Source organism: Microtus oregoni, unplaced genomic scaffold (assembly GCF_018167655.1).
Source record: "Microtus oregoni isolate MIOR12 unplaced genomic scaffold, Mior012 000033F_ref0000390, whole genome shotgun sequence".
Classification (NCBI taxonomy): Eukaryota; Metazoa; Chordata; class Mammalia; order Rodentia; family Cricetidae; genus Microtus; species Microtus oregoni.
The window spans coordinates 27,382,282-27,398,968 of NW_024543092.1; the positions used below are offsets into that span (position 1 = coordinate 27,382,282).

A 16,687-nucleotide genomic window follows, 5' to 3' on the forward strand; every position below is an offset into this window, starting at 1 on the left:
CTGGCACGCGGCCGCCCGCATGGCTAGCTTTACCCGAAATAATTATACAGAAACTGTATTCTTTTAAACACTGCCTGACCCATTAGTTTCAGTTTCTTATTGGCTAGCTCTTACATATTGATCTAACCCATTTCTATTAATCTGCGTAGCCCACGAGCTGGCTTACCAGGAAAGATCTTAACCTGCGTCTGTCTGGAGTGGGAGAACCATGGTGACTCCCTGACTCAGCTTCTTTCTCCCAGCATTCCGTTCTGTTTACTCCACCTACCTAAGGGTTGGCCTATCAAATGGGTCTAGGCAGTTTCTTTATTAATAAGAAATCACTCCCACATCATTTCCCCTTTTTCTGTTTAAACAAAAAAGAAAGGCTTTAACTTTAACATAGTAAAATTACATATAGCAAAACAGTTATCAAGCAAGAATTACAGTTACAATATTTATATCTATTTTATCTTTTATCATAACTAAGGAAAACTATAACTATCTATTCATTCTTCAACTCCATTAAAGACTCCAGAAGGATATAATACTACCTAAGTAAACAAGAAATAAGAAAACTCTAGAAATGACAGAGACATCTTGCTGCCTGGACAGTCACCCAAAGTTCTTTTGTATGGTTGGGGCATCCATCTTCAGTCTTCAGGCCCATAGTATCCAGCAGACATTTCCATGAAGCAGGAAATTTCAACGACAGTTCAGTCACTATCTGCTGTGTCCTGCAGAATGTCTCGCAGACTCTTTCATGAGTCATGAACCCCAAAAGACCGTCTCACCTTAAGGCAAGTTCAGCAGTCCTCTCTCTGTGGGTTCTCTGTGTCCATTTTATGCAACAGTTCAGGCAAGAGCAGTTTCTTGCCCAAATGGCTATCAAACTCCATAACAAGCCTCTTCGATGCCCATCTTCCTCTTGAAGTAGATTGGTGCTGCCAGGAGCAGAGTGTCTCATTGTCATGAAAAGTCCTCAGTTATTAAAACATTAAATGTCCTATTCTGTAATCTTTGAAAGACATGAAGAATGTCTATCTAACTGAAATACATCTCTATATATCTAGAAAATCTAACTAACATGACTACAAGCTTTACTATTATCGATGATTATCCATTAACAACCTATATTTCTTAATTATACAGTACATATTTAAATGAACTACACAATCACAATACCTTAATCAAAATCAGAAACACTTATATATATATAACAAAATTGACCTTAAATCTCTATCAATAAAGCAAAATCTATACTAATGTAAATTATTCATATCTATATCATATCCCCCTTTAAATGTAAAAGGACGTTTATAAACCATATTTGGGAACATGGGCGCAGTTTTTTCTCTCCAAACTGCTTCCTGCTGAATGGGGGCGTCGTTAATTAGGTCTTTCATAGTATAACCTGTGTGCTAGTTTTATCTCAGTTGGCAGTTGAGCGAAGCAATTTTCTGAAGGCCTTCACACCAACCCTTCAGGAGGGCGTGGTCCATCATACCAAATTGGGATAGAAGAAATCCACAGGGTCTGGTCCTCTGTGAAAACAAAAGAAGACCCTTTCCAAAGTATCATATCCTTAGACCCAAATTTTGAAATCGTAATACCCTTATATCCATTCTGGTTTAGCTTGGCAGCCCATGTAATGAAATGTCTGTCTGTACTTAGCTCCTTTACAGTCAAAAATTTTAAAGAAAACACAATGTACATAATCCAGACTCTCTGTGAATTTTCCATTTTTACGTGGCTTATTTTTCTTTATTTCTTTTAATCTCTTAACTATCTGTACTCTGTCTCTTTAAAGACTTTACCCTTTTTTTAAGACATTTACTTTATTCTCTATATTCTTATTCTTCTCTCTCTCAAGCCTATGTACATTCATCCAACACTGTGATCCACTGAGGTCTGTTATGTCTGAATCTGTTTTATTGTGAATCTGTAATATTTTTACTATCCAGGAGCATTTCTTAAAATGTTAAGCACTTCTTGAAAACTTAAGTTGCACCATGTACAGGTAATACGGTACCACCTGTGTCCTGCCCAGTCTAAACCTTAACTGTGCTGTTATTATGGTAATTACGGTAGTTCCTGCCAACCAGCACAGTTCAGCAAGGAGCAGCCGCTCCTGCCTCAGATCCATTTGGTGCCCCTGAGCTGTGCACAGTTCCAGGCACACAGCAAGTCCTCATTGGAGCCGCACTCAGCAGTTTAATTTTGAGACTGAGCATGCAGCACAGAAACTCTTTTTATCCAAGTTACAACCAAATCTGACACGCAGAGCACTGCGGAGTCTGAAAACATGTCTCTTCCACCATGCTCTTCTGCCTGCCTAAGCCTGATTCTGCCATCTGCCCAGGTGCAGGCGGGGAGCGCTGAGAGCACTCTCCTTCAGATCCCAAGCTGGAACACAAACATCCAGTCCCATAAAATCCATTGAAATGCGTTAAAGCCAGAGTTTGCACTGGCGGCACAGTCCCAAGAAGCCGCACTTTAAAATGACGCAGCTTTTTTTTTCTGCTGCTGTTGCCGAATCAGGAAATCTCTCTACAGCACGCCACCAACAAACAGCAAAAATCTGTGTTAAAGTCTCTCTCCCTTATTTTTAAGCCTTCTCAGGTTTTTAAGTGGATTTAGTCCATCACGTCGGGCGCCATTCTGTTGTGTTACGAGCGGCAGGGCTGCGTCCCTGGCACGTGGCCGCCCGCATGGCTAGCTTTACCCGAAATAATTATACAGAAACTGTATTCTTTTAAACACTGCCTGACCCATTAGTTTCAGTTTCTTATTGGCTAGCTCTTACATATTGATCTAACCCATTTCTATTAATCTGCGTAGCCCACGAGCTGGCTTACCAGGAAAGATCTTAACCTGCGTCTGTCTGGAGTGGGAGAACCATGGTGACTCCCTGACTCAGCTTCTTTCTCCCAGCATTCCGTTCTGTTTACTCCACCTACCTAAGGGTTGGCCTATCAAATGGGTCTAGGCAGTTTCTTTATTAATAAGAAATCACTCCCACATCATTGAAAAAAAGGTTTTAAATATCCTTTTCTTGTATTCTATGAAAATTTAGGAAACGGGACTATATAGGCTTGCAAATAACTCAAGGAAATAAATACAAGTGGACATCACTACTGTGTCTGTGGATTTGACACACAATTTGTCACAAATTTTTTGAATTCTATGGAGTAAATGACTTATAGCCTTGATACCTGTCATCCATGGATGGATCCATATTAAAAACTCCACAACAAAAGAACCGTTCCACGTTGTTAGAATTCATCTTAATTGGATTTTCTGATGTTCCCAATTTGCAAGAATTTCTTTTTGTGGTGTTTTTGATAATGTATTTAATTATTGTGATGAGCAATAGTTTTATCATCATAATTACTAGGACTGACCCTTCTCTGCAGACTCCCATGTATTTTTTCCTTGGAAATTTTTCTTTCTTAGAAATATGTTATGTGTCAGTCATTCTCCCCAGGTTATTAACCAGTCTCTCCAGACAAGACAGAAGCATTTCCATTATAGCGTGTGCTACTCAAATGTATTTATTCCTTTGTTTAGGGGCCACTGAATGCCTTATTCTGACTGTTATGGCTTATGACAGGTATGTTGCCATTTGCAACCCATTGCTCTACCCTGTCATCATGAACAATAGTTTCTGTATACAATTGGCAACTGGCTGTTGGGTATTTGGAGTTCCTGTGCATATAGGGTTCACATATTGGATCTTCTCTCTACCATTTTGTGGATCAAATCAGTTGAATCATTTTTTCTGTGATGTACCTCCAGTAGTGAGCCTAGCTTGTGGGGACACTTTAATGCTAGAGGTAGTGATTTATGTGATTGCCCTTTTAGTGGTCACAGTTCCTTTTATGTTGATATTGGTATCTTATGTAAAAATAATCTCAACCATTCTGAAGCTTCCATCTGCTACTGGGAGAGCCAAGGCCTTCTCTACATGTTCTTCCCACCTTATAATTGTAGCTTTATTCTTCGGATCAGGTATCATCACATATTTGAGACCAAAGTATAGCTATTCAGCAGTAACAGACAAATTCCTTTCTCTTTTCTATACAGTGCTGACCCCACTGTTTAATCCCATAATATACTGTTTGAGAAACAAAGATGTTATGCTTGCATTGAAAAAGTTCCTTTTGAGACATTTTATATTATGATTTGCAAAACATGCTTGATTTTTTTACAAATTACTTATTTTCTATAATTGTAGTGTAAACATGTCATTGAATTACCTTATTATTTTTTTTTCTTACCCACTCCATGTAACATTACCCTTGCTCCATTACAGTTTCATGGCACCTTTAAAAAATTATTTTTACATAGAAATTCGTGTGCATAAAAAACATAAACATTCCTCTTTTTCATATAGTATTTGTGATTATTTTTCAACAACCTTGATTTTGAGTCATTCTGAAGGGTGCTCTTGTTTTTATTTTAGGCAAAACCAACTTAGTGTTTATTATCGAGCAATAGGTTAATTCCAAATTTTAGTTCTTATTTATGTGCAAATAAAATTTCAAGAGAATTCTTGATTTCAAAAGTAACAATGGAGTTATTAAAGAATTTTTAGTTCTTTTTATGATAGGGATCCAAAATAACTGCTCTATTTTCTATTTCAGGAAAGTATCATGCAGATGTATGCTGTACTAGGTAGTTCAGTTTGAACTTGACACAAACTAGAGGCAGTAAAGAGGAGGGAACCTCAGTTGAGGGAATGCCTCCATTGCTATGAGCAAAAGGATTATTTACTAATTAGTCGTCTTATTTCACATGGTCAAACCATCAGAGTGAGGAACAGTGAATGGAGGTTTAAATGCAATGTATGGAATGTTGGTATTACTGCCTTTTGGTTAAAGCAACTGTTGCTGTAGTTTCTTCACCATAGCCTATTTCTTTCTGCTACAAATTTGCGATTCAACTCCCACAGTTTATTACTATTTGATCATTTACTGGACACAATTTTACCTATGAATTTTCTGTTTACTGATTGCATCCTCTAGGTATATGTGAAAACAGTCCCACTACCAAGTGTTTGCTCCAGTCTCCTATGTAAATGCAGGGATCAGCCTTCCTGCAATAATCTTTATTGACAGGCATTCAGTCAGTGTTTAGGGTCCATATAAAATATCCCATCTAAGACATTCCCAGATATCTGAAGAAATAGAATTACTGTGTGCCCAAATTTGCAGATTCATTTCTACTCAAATAGATAGAAAATATAAGCATTTACTGGTTTTACCTCACTTGTAGGTAAAGAAGCAATGATCTAAAAGTAGCCTTGTTTTAAATGATTCCTAACACCTCATGCTCATCTTCACCTCAGTTTACTGATGACTTTTGTTCAGGAGATTTACTACTGTGTCTTAATCTCAAAAAAAAAACAATTGACCATCTACCCACAGCCCGGAGGAAGACAAACCTCCACTGGCACCTCTGGTAATTTTGAGGCTTGGGTCTTTACTTTGTTCCAATTGCTTAGAGTAAGTAAGTAAATGCTATAAACTTCAGAACCAAAATGCCCTTAGATTTTGCAACATTTGGCAAACGTGCTAATGAACAGTTGTCCATAAACTTTCTTGTCTCTGAGTTGGTCTGCCTGTAGGCTTTTGTTGGTCTTTGTAGCTGGGTAAGAACAAAGAGAGTTAACAGAAGTTGGAGCAGAAGCATTCTAAAAATTAGCAGAGATAGGAAAACGAAGAAAAAAGAAGAAGAAAAAGAATGTAGCTGAGAATTGTAATTAGATTTGAGACAGAGAACGAGAGCTAAGAAATTATAGGCAGGACAAGAATTAGAATAACGAAAAAGAAAGAACAATAAAAAGACAAGGTTAGAAAGAACAGATTGTGTGTAGATTTTATTGGCTTATAGTAGCATCTTTTTTGAACCTTGAGGGTAAACTTTACTGGCACAAATTTTAAAGTTTTCAATACTCTATGAGATCTGGATCTAAAGCATTTTCTCAGTTGGCAAGGAACCACATTATTGTGGGTGGTGCCATCCATGGGATTCTCGTTGTCAGTTCTGTAAGAAAACAGACTAAGCCACAGGAAACCACAGTACCAGCTGCCCTCCATGGCCTCTGCATTAGTTCCACCCTCCAGCTTCCTGCCTTATTTGAATTACTGCCATGACTACCATTGGCGATGAACAGCATTGTGGAATTTAGGCTGAATAAATCTTTTCCTCCACAATTTACTTTATGGACAGGTTTTTTAGTCACTGCAATAGAAATCCTAATTTTGACAAATGTTTACTCCATTATAATGTGGAAATGAATTAGTAATTAATAGGTAAAACTCAACTATTAGTACTGTAATGCATTTTGGTTAATAATTGCTTTGTAATTATATAATTATATTAAAGAAAATTCAACATCCAGTTGATGTTATATTCTCCTCTGTATGCTGTGAATATTTTTAATTACCAGTGATTAACAAAGAAGCTTTTTTGGTCAATGGCTCAGCAGATTAAAGTCAGGTGAGAAATCCAAACACAGATAAAGTGAGAGAATAGGCATAGTCAAGGAGATGCCATGTAGATGCCGAAGGATAAAGATGCCCGGATCCTTTCCTGTAAGCCACAGCCTCATAGTGATACACAGATAAATAGAAATGGAGTAGTTTAAGATGTTAATAACTTGACCAAAGAGTGTTGCAATTAATATACTTTCTGTATGATTATTTGGGCCTGGGCACCTCGGAATTGCATGAGCAGTCTTGGTCTACATCCAGTTGACATTACGTATATTTCATGTTAAAGACATCTTACTCTTTGATGAGTAGCCTGCTGCCACACATGGGTTTAAACAATCTTTTATCAGATGGACTTGGTAATACAGATATTCCGTTTCATCATTCTAGAGGCAGAGACAGGTGGATCTCTGAGTTAATGGTCATCCTAGCATTCAGAACAAATGCCAGGATACCCTGGGTTACACAGAGAAACCCAGACTTGAAATCCTCCCACCAAAAACATTTTTTCCTTAAAATATTCTTATCTTTTTTCTTTAATGCCCATAATCAATGTATGTAGAAATATTTTTAATTGATTGCTTATATTCTGAAATCTGAGAAACTTTGCCATTCCATGGAATTTTAGTATTAATATATTTGTAAGATTTATCAAGAAATATCACTGGAAAACAGGGTTTTCAAATGTATCTCAGTGGCTTTATAAGTTTTCTTCTGAGATGAAGACAACCCTCCTTCTAGGCTAGTGATTTTCTAAATATTACAAACCTCCTTTAGGAGAGCACACTTTATTCAGGCACATTATTGCATAGAATATCAGTTCACACTAAAATCAATAATTGAATGAATAAATAAATAGGTATAACCCTGATATGCTAATTATAGCAATGACCAATTCATTCTTTTTATTTTTTGAATGTTTAGCATCTCAATTTAAAATTTTCATTTTCTTTTTTATTTCTACAAGGTTTTTAATCTATAGATATACAATTTATTCTTATAGAACACAAACATGGTAACCAGAAGCTAGATAAAATCAGGAGACAAGAACTACAGGAGTGTTTGATATGTGGTAGTAAGTGATAGCTTTGCAGAGCAGAGTCACTAAAGATAATGGTAGCATACTGTAAATTTCAAAGACTATATCCTAAATAAGTAAATTATTATATTTATCTTTTAACTTATATATATATATATTACATGTATTGTATTAAAATATTATTAAATTTCCAAGAAATAGGTACAAATTTTAGCTTATATGACTTTTTATTTAATTATTTATGGAGTAGTGAGAATGGAGAAAAGCTCCCAAGTTTAAAGAGAGTAAGGATAGCTGGATATATTCTTATAATCCATGTTCCATTTAGCTTAAATTGTGTCTCTGAGGCCATGCTGGAAAATATAACAAGTCCCAGGGTCCCAGGGTCTATGTTAGCCATGTGGCTTGGTACTGTTATTAGTGAGGCATTCTCGTTTTGCTTCCTCTATGTCTGATTTCCTCTGTGACAGTGCAGACCGTTTTTCCTCTTCCCACAATTCTCATGTTCCTGTTGCCCTGCTTCTATTTCCTGCCTGATTGTCCCACTAACATAGGTAATGAATCAAGTGGACTTAGCAGGCATCTATAGAAAATTTCACCCAAATAGAAAAGAATATACCTCCTCGGTATCTCACGTAACCTTCTCGAAAATTGATCACATGCTTGGTAACAAAGCAAACTTCCACAGATATAAAAAAAAAAAAGTTTAGTAACCACCTGTGTCTTATCGAATCATCATGGAATAAAGTTAGAATATAACAACAATTCAACCCCCAGAAAACCTACAAACTCATGGAAACTGAACAGTCAACTACTGAACCACCCCTGGGTCAGGGAAGAAATAAAGAAAGAAATTAAAGTCTTCCTTAAATTCAATGAAAATAAAGATACAAAATACCCAATCCTATAGGACACTATGAAAGCAGTGCTAAGAAAAAAGTTCATAGCGCTAAATTCACAAATTAAAAAAAGATGGAGAAAACTCACATTAGAGACTTAACAGCACAGGTAAAAGCTCTAAAAAAAAAGAAGAAGAAGAAGAAGAAGAAGAAGAAGAAGAAGAAGAAGAAGCTGACTCACCAAGGAGGAGAAGAAGACTGGAAAAATCAAATTGAGGGTTGAAATCAACAAAATAGAAACATGGAAAACAATCCAAAGAATCAATGAAGGAAACAGTGCTAGTTCTTTGAGTAAAATCAACAAAATTGACAAACCCCTATCCAAACTAGTTAAAAGGAAGAGAGAGAACACGCAAAATAATGAGATCAGAAATGAAAACGGAGCCATAACAACAGACACTGAGGAAATTCAGAGAATCATTGGGTCTTGTTAAAAAGCCTATATGTGACAAAGTTGGAAAATGTAAAAGAGATGGACTTGTTTTTAGATAAAATCCAAATACCCAAATTAAATCAAGACCAGGTGAGCAGCACATAATGCCTGTCTGCACTCTATGTGCTACCATACAGTTTGTGAGCTAGGAGCAAGGGGCTAGAGGTTAAAATACACAAACACACAGACAGAGAGACAGAGATATGCACCTCTACTCACTGGTAAGAAGCCCTTTATACAATAGCACCCAGGAGGCTTAGCACCCAACAGTCAAGTGGGCCAACAGGTGAAAACCTTATCCTCTGATCCTCAAGGCCAAGGCAACCTCTTTTGGCTACAGAAAGAAGAGCTGGAGAGACAGCTAAGTGGTTAAGAGCATTGGCTGCCCTTCCAAAGATCAGAAGTTTGATTCCTGACAACCACATAATGGCTCACAACCATCTGCAGTGAGGTCTGGTGCCCTCTACTGACAACAGAAGGGAAAGGCAGGAGAGATAGCTCAGTGGTTAAGAGCATTGCTGGACATAACATCCTGTATATAATAGAATATTGGTTTTAATAGACTCATGGAAACAGATCTCAATAGTGTTGAGAGCATTAAAATATAAATAAAACTTATTTGCAGGACATTTCATATTCTAATTATTTTGAAAAAAAAAAAAAGGACATTCGTGATCCTAGAGAAGCTAAATAAGAATGTGAACCCAAAGAAAAACATATAGTTATCCTCCTGGATAATAGGAGTAGACAAGATTGCCTGGCAAATATTGGGAGCTCGGGGGTGGGGGTGGGATGGGGGTAAGGGGAGATGGGGAGAGAAAATTAAGAAGGGAAGAATGGGGAGAGCTTGGAGGAATGGGATGGTTGGGATGGAGGAAAGGTGGATATGGGAGCAGGGAAGTATATATCTTAATTAAGGGAGCCATTTTAGGGTTGGCAAGAGACTTGTCTCTAGAGGAGTTCCCAGGTGTCCAAAGAGATGTCCCCAGCTGGTTCCTTGGACAGCTGAGGAGAGAAAGCCTGAAATGGCCCTATCCTATAGCCACACTGATGAATATCTTGCATATCACCATAGAACCTTCATCTCGAGATGGATGGAGATAGAGACAGAGACCCACATTGGAGCACTGGAATGAGCTCCCAATGTCCAAATGAAGAGCAGAAGGAGGGAGAACATGAGCAGGGATGTCAGGACTGTGAGGGGTGCGTCCACTCACTGAGACAGTGGGGCTGATCTAATGGGAGCTCGCCAAGGCCAGCTGGACTGGGATTGATGGAGCATGTGATCAAACCGGACTCTCTGAACGTGGCGGTCAATGAGGTCTGCTGAGAAGCCAAGGACAATGGCACTGGGTTTTGATCCTACTGCATGTACTGGCTGTGTGGGAGCCTAGTCTGTTTGGATGCTCACCCCCCTAGACCTGGAGGAAGAGGGAGTGGATCTTGGACTTCCCACGGGGCAGGGAACCCTGACTGCTCTTTGGACTGGAGAGGAAGGAGGAGGGAAGTGGGGGGAAGGGGAGGGAAATGGGAGGAGGGAAGGAGGTGGAAATTTTTAATAAATTTAAAAAAAGTAAGTGTTCGTATTACCAACTCAATCCTAAATAAGACATGAAAGAAATGAAAACCTGTGCTAAATGAAACATTTGTCAATGATTATACAAAATACCTCTGCTTTTAATTCCAGTACTAAGAAGAGGGAAGCAGGAGAATCCCTGAGTTCAAGGCCAGTGCCTGTTCTACAGAACAAATTCCAGGATCGCTGAGAATACATGAGAAACAATGTCTTAAAAATAAAACAAAATAAATACAAAATACATGTGATGCTTTTGCAAATGATAACAACAAAGAGTTATCCAATGAAAAAATAATAAAACAGAAAATGAAGTTTTGTTACTAAAAAAATCTTATAACTATATTATAACTGGTCAAATGAGTTAGGAATATAATATCCTTAAAAGAGTGTGAAAATACCACTTTTATAGATTCAGTATAAATATATAGATGATATTAATATCAATATTATATTTATGAAGAAAGGATAAAAAAGGAAGCTACTTTTATGCACTCATTACTATTGTTGGTAGGGTCAATACAGACATATGAGTTGGGTTGCTCTCCTTAAAGTAATAATCAATAACTATACAAAATTGTCTCCAGCAGCTTTTCATATTTTATTAAAAGGTATATGAGAAAACATATCATGTACCAATATTTATATAAATAAACTATTTCTGTCACCAGATAAAAAATAATGTAAAAAATAATGTCACAATTCCTGTGGCAAGCACAAGGAAACTTTGTATACAGTAAGATAATGCCAAAGAGAAGTTCTCCCTGTATAGTGATATCTCATTATATGTCAATAAATAAAGCTTGCCTAAAGATTACAGAGTAAAACAGTTCCACTGTTAATGGTAACAGGAAATGGTAACACATAACTATAATCCCAGTAACCACATCAATTTGCCAAATAACCAAAAGGTTCATAACTTTAATACCAAAGGTGCATGCCCTAAATCCCAGTCCTAGGGTTTTTTTTTTTTTTTTTCGAGACAGGGTTTCTCTGTAGCTTTTGGTTCCTGTCCTGGAACTAGCTCTTTTAGACCAGGCTGGCCTCGAACTCACAGAGATCCGCCTGCCTCTGCCTCCTGAGTGCTGGGATTAAAGGCATGCGCCACCACCACCCAGCTAGAGAAGATTTTAAAATAGGATACATTACTCAGACAGTCTCAATGTGAGATTCCTAAAGGCAGGATCACCATTTCCAGACTGAGTTTGAGGTAAGAATCAGTGTTTGACTGTTTTGCTTTTCTGACTTTCAGTTTGATCCCCAAATTCCCTCTCTCTCAGTGTTTTAGTGTTTTATTAACCAAGCTTCATTTTGGTGCCCACATTTTGGGGCATGAATTTACAAAAAGGCCATTTGCCTGAGATCCACCAGCCAAAGCCAGAGCTGGGATTAGAATTCTAGCTCTAGGAACTGGATCCCAAACCTAACCATCTGGGTTCAGGAAAACTAGTGATCCCAGTTCCCATCTGCTCTGGATTAACTTTCATGAAAAGATGGAAAATACTCAGAGAATCTGAATACTTTATGTTTTTGAGCTGTCTTTAAATTGTTTGACTGCTGAGGAGGGAGCAACAACTGTGATTTCTAGATCCAAAAAGTAATACTGTAAAAACCTATAGTCAGTAGTATAAAAGTATTCTGATATTTTGATGATAGAAGAACATAAATTTGATTAATATCAGTTTCCCAGAAATTAATTATGAATAGTATCCTAAAATTAATTTGATGCACAGGAGAAATGTTCCCCAGGGGTTTGATGGTCCTTATTAAATAACAGTCCCTATCTGGAACCAAAATGTTTATAGTGGAATCAGTGCAACTGCCTGAGGAAAGCAAGAACATACAAAATACAAAAGATAAAATTTCCATTTACTTTCACTGCTGATTTCAAGTGGATGTGTAGAGGTAAGATCAAGTGCTTTCCTTACACTATTAACCAAAGGTAACTCTGACCTTCTAGGTCAAGATGATCTTAAAATACCACAGATTAAGTCTTACTCTGAAAATCTACCCATTAAGCAGGTCTCACATAACTCTACTCTTCTGTATAATTGGAATAAATTAATGAATCTAATGACACTTTCTAATGTTCTTTAACAGCACATTATAAGTATTTAGATATTTCTTATCTTAGCATTGGGAGTCAATTTGTGGTAATTTAAGTTAAATATTTGTCAAATTGTGCTAATTATGCTGTTGGTAAGAGAACTGATTGCATACATATTGAAAGTGAGCACAGAGAAATTTAATAATACAAGAGCATGAGATCATATGTATCTATCAATTTATTTTTTTAAATTTTAATTTACTATATTTTTAATGACTCTTTGCTTGTAGGCCTATGGGCCACATGAATGGCTTGTGTCTGTGGAGGTCAATAGATTATATCAGATTTCTTGAAGTTAACATTACAGATGCTAGTAAGTCACCTTGTGAGTTCTCAGAATGGAACCTAGGTCATCTGGAAGAGCAGTCTGTGGTATTAATGCTGATCCATAAATTCAGCTTCTTCGATCTTGTAATTTAAATGAATCATTGAATGAATCTAGAAGGCAAATGGAATACTAGGATAGGAAATATCTAAATACTTACCATGTGCTATTAAAGAACAACTATTTAGAAAGAGTCATTAGATTTGTTGATTTCTTCCAATTATACAAAAAAAGCTAATCAATAAGAGAGATTCATTTAATTTTGTCAGTTATTTTTGCTCATATTAATGTACGTTGAACAATCACCGAGAAAGTTGGTGAAAGATCCAGTTTTTACATAAATACTAAAGAAGAAAAGTTATACAAAACATACATATTTTATCAGTGAATAACATAACAGGAAAATCTGCCATGAAAATGGAAATAAGATAGTTTTAAAGTAAAAAGTTAGATAAGAACATTCTAGTGGTCATGTTTATAATAATTATCACAGTGAATGATCATACAAAGCAATATTATAAGAATTTTTATATAATAAAAATTTGCTTCAAGAAAATTGACATTGGTAGATTTTTTTTTCATTTCTTATTTTAATGTGATTTCCTTTTGCTTTCTTTTTTCTTTGTTTTTCCTAATATCTATGGGTATGCATGCTTGCAGAGTTCAGCTTTTGATGCAAGGAATAATTCACAATTGCTTTTCTACTTAACTTGCTGACTTATGATGTCACAGAGAATCCCAGAACTCAATGAGATGGCTAGTCCAGACATTAGCTTAGTGTAGTCCCTGTCTGTCTTTAAATCGTGGAATCTTACTAGGGCTTCCCCAACCACTAGGCATTATCTTGCATTTATGGAGTTGTGAACTCTGCTCTTCAAGGTAGCAAGCTCAAAACTGAAAGTTGCAACCATATAACCATGGATTTAACTTCCTTTGTACTCAGTATAACAACCTGTGGAATTCACAAAGAAAGATATAAGACCTTCTTTTGAATAAGAGTTAAAGAAAATCTTCAAATAAAATCTGTGAATTTAAAAACTTTGTATTGATAAAAATGAAGGAAAGGTAATTTACAAACACAGAAACAAAAAAGGTTGTACTAAATTCTCACTAATTAACTATTAACAATGGGCTACTTTACTGTACAACCCATAGCTCTGTTTGCAAGGTTTAAGTGGCCCTCTGCAAACTGAGAGTCACTCTGCACGTTGAGGGTCAGCTTTTAGATATCTCCCAGTTAATCATGACCAGCAACTGACGTGATCTAAGTTATCATTTAAATGAAAGAATGTATGTGACTTTTTGGTTGTGCATTGTCCCATTCTCGTCCCTGCTATGCAAAACTGGCCATATTAGAGGACTAGAGAGCTTTGGTAAACACCATCAGGAATGCCAGAGAGTAACAATGGGCTAAATACAAACACTAGTTTAACCAGAAAACCCTGTTAATACAAATTGTTTTTTTTAAGTAATTTATATCTGAATTTCATCTCAAGATTGTAAAAATTCTTTTGTTCATGTCTGATATTTGCTTCATCAGACAAAGGAGAGTTTGGAAACTGTCCATGGCTAAGGCTACAAAAGCCCGTCTCTACCTGTGGTCACAGCTGTAGCTGATAAGCTTTGTGTACCCCAAGGAGATTTTTTCGTTTTCTGGAATAAAGTTTGCTTCTAACTTAATAGAAAAACAAAGGAGAAGTGCAAAGATATAATTTCCCTACAGGGTTCCTGTATTTATAACGTATGTATCTCAAAACCTTGTTGAAATATAGCTGAGTCTAGTAAAATAAATCTTATGTCATAGGCTTATTTTAACTACATACTTAGTGCTTTTTGAATGTTAAGAATTTTATGCTGTAGTTAAAAAGCAAAATTATCATAAATTATGTTTAAAAATACATAAATATATTCATTCATCTTATCCAGCCAACATAAGACATTTGTGGACTTGAAAAATAAATGCATCAAACATATGGAAATTATTTTATCTACAGATGAAGAGCAAGGGAAATAGAATATTCAAATATTACAATTAGAGAATTCATTCTCTTAGGATTTTCTGATGTTCCCTATCTCCATTGGATGCTTTTTGGTATATTTTTGCTCATGTATTTGACGACTCTTCTCTGCAATAGCATTATAATACTAATAACAAGAATTGACCCTGCTCTACAGACCCCTATGTATTTTTTTCTTAGCAACTTTTCTTTTGTGGAAATCTGCTACGTAACAGTCACGATCCCGAGGATGCTCATGGATTTTTGTACACAGAAAGACACTATTCCATTGTTTTCCTGTGCTTTACAACTCTTTCTTGTCATCATGTTTGGAGGAATGGAGTGCCTCCTACTTACAGTCATGGCCTATGACCGTTATGTGGCCATTTGTAATCCTCTGAACTATCCACTAATCATGAACAGTAAGATCTCTGTGCAGCTAGTGGCTGCTTGCTGGGTCAGTATCATTCCAGTTGTGACTGGGCAAACTTATCAAATTTTCTCTTTGCCTTATTGTGGATCTAACAAAATTAATCACTTTTTTTGTGACATCCCCCCTATACTTAAGCTTGCTTGTGGAGACACATTTGTGAATAATTTAGCAATCTATGTTGCTGCAGTGGCTTTTATCATGGTTCCATTTCTGTTGATCATTGCCTCCTATAGCAAGATTATCTGCAACATTCTAAATCTGTCATCTGCTGGAGGAAGGTCCAAAGCCTTTTCTACCTGCTCATCACATCTTATAGTTGTCGTATTGTTTTATGGAACAGCTATTATAACATATGTAATACCAAAATCAAATCAATCAGAAAGCTTGGGGAAGCTGCTGTCTCTTTTCTACACCGTTTTCATTCCACTGTTGAATCCAATCATATATACACTGAGAAATAAGGACATCATGGTAGCACTAAAAAAATTACAAACTAAGTTATTGATATATGGGACCACATAAAATTACAAAAATGGATTTCTTATATGTTTTGCATGTATATGCAGCACAGCAGAATTGTTAAATTCATTTCTGAAAGTTCAACTATCATAATTAATATTGTGTTAGTACTCATGTCAAGTGATATTTGTTTGAGGAAATTTGAAGTTCTGTAAACAGAAACTGTACTTTTATTTCCTGACCACCACGACCGAATAATCAAACAGAAATTACACTAATTTCAACACTACTTGGCAAATGGCTCATCTTATCACTGCATAGCTCTTATATCTTAAGGTACCCCTGAAACAGGAAACTGTGCATTATTTCCTGTCTGCTGATTATCAAACAGATACACAAAACCTGTGTTAATTACAACTTTTCTTGGTTAATGGCTCAGGTGCATTTCTAGATAGCTCTCACATCTTAAATTAGTCAATTTCTATTAATTTGTGTATTGCTATGAAGCTGAGGCTTTCTTGTAAGACTCTGGTGTCTCCTTTCCTAGCTACGTGGCATCTCCCTGACTCCTCCTGCTTGCCTCCTTTTTCATTGCTTGGATTTCCTGCCTTACTATATTCTGACACGCTGTAGGCCAAAACAGATTATTTCTTAACCAATGGTAATAAAACATATTCAGAGCATACAGAATGAGTCCCCACATCATAACCCATTTCTATTAATAAATGTATCATCACAAGGCTGTGGCTCACTGGTAAGGTTCTGGCGTCCTTGGCCTTCGTCAGCTACAGGGCATCTCGTTGATTCTGCCTACTTTCTGTATATATCTGTGTTCAGATTTTCTGCCTGGCATTATTCTGCTAAGCTATTGGCCAAAACAGCTTTATTCATCCACCAATAAAAACAAAATATATACAGAAGGATATCCCACTTCATATCACATTTT

At 36.5% G+C, this 16,687-nt stretch overlaps 2 protein-coding genes across 2 annotated transcripts; both read left to right on the forward strand.

Annotated features, from left to right (window-relative positions):
- Positions 1 to 3,203: 3,203 nt before the first annotated feature.
- Positions 3,204 to 4,163, forward strand: LOC121466294 (olfactory receptor 10AG1-like). Its single transcript, XM_041679955.1, has one exon. The coding sequence runs from the start codon at positions 3,204 to 3,206 to the stop codon at positions 4,161 to 4,163; it is 960 nt and encodes a 319-aa protein (XP_041535889.1).
- Positions 4,164 to 6,460: 2,297 nt separating this feature from the next.
- Positions 6,461 to 15,804, forward strand: LOC121466354 (olfactory receptor 10AG1-like). Its single transcript, XM_041680016.1, has 2 exons — positions 6,461 to 6,483; positions 14,853 to 15,804. The coding sequence occupies exons 1-2, from the start codon at positions 6,461 to 6,463 to the stop codon at positions 15,802 to 15,804; spliced, it is 975 nt and encodes a 324-aa protein (XP_041535950.1).
- Positions 15,805 to 16,687: the final 883 nt, after the last annotated feature.

Bases quoted from the DNA above. Each gene is read 5' to 3' on its own strand.
- LOC121466354 (XM_041680016.1), top strand. From the start codon at position 6,461: ATGGCTCAGCAGATTAAAGTCAG. The intron at 6,484-14,852 runs GTGAGAAATCCA...CTACAGATGAAG, and splicing joins GCTCAGCAGATTAAAGTCAG to AGCAAGGGAAATAGAATATT.
- LOC121466294 (XM_041679955.1), top strand. From the start codon at position 3,204: ATGGATGGATCCATATTAAAAACTCCACAACAAAAGAACCGTTCCACG.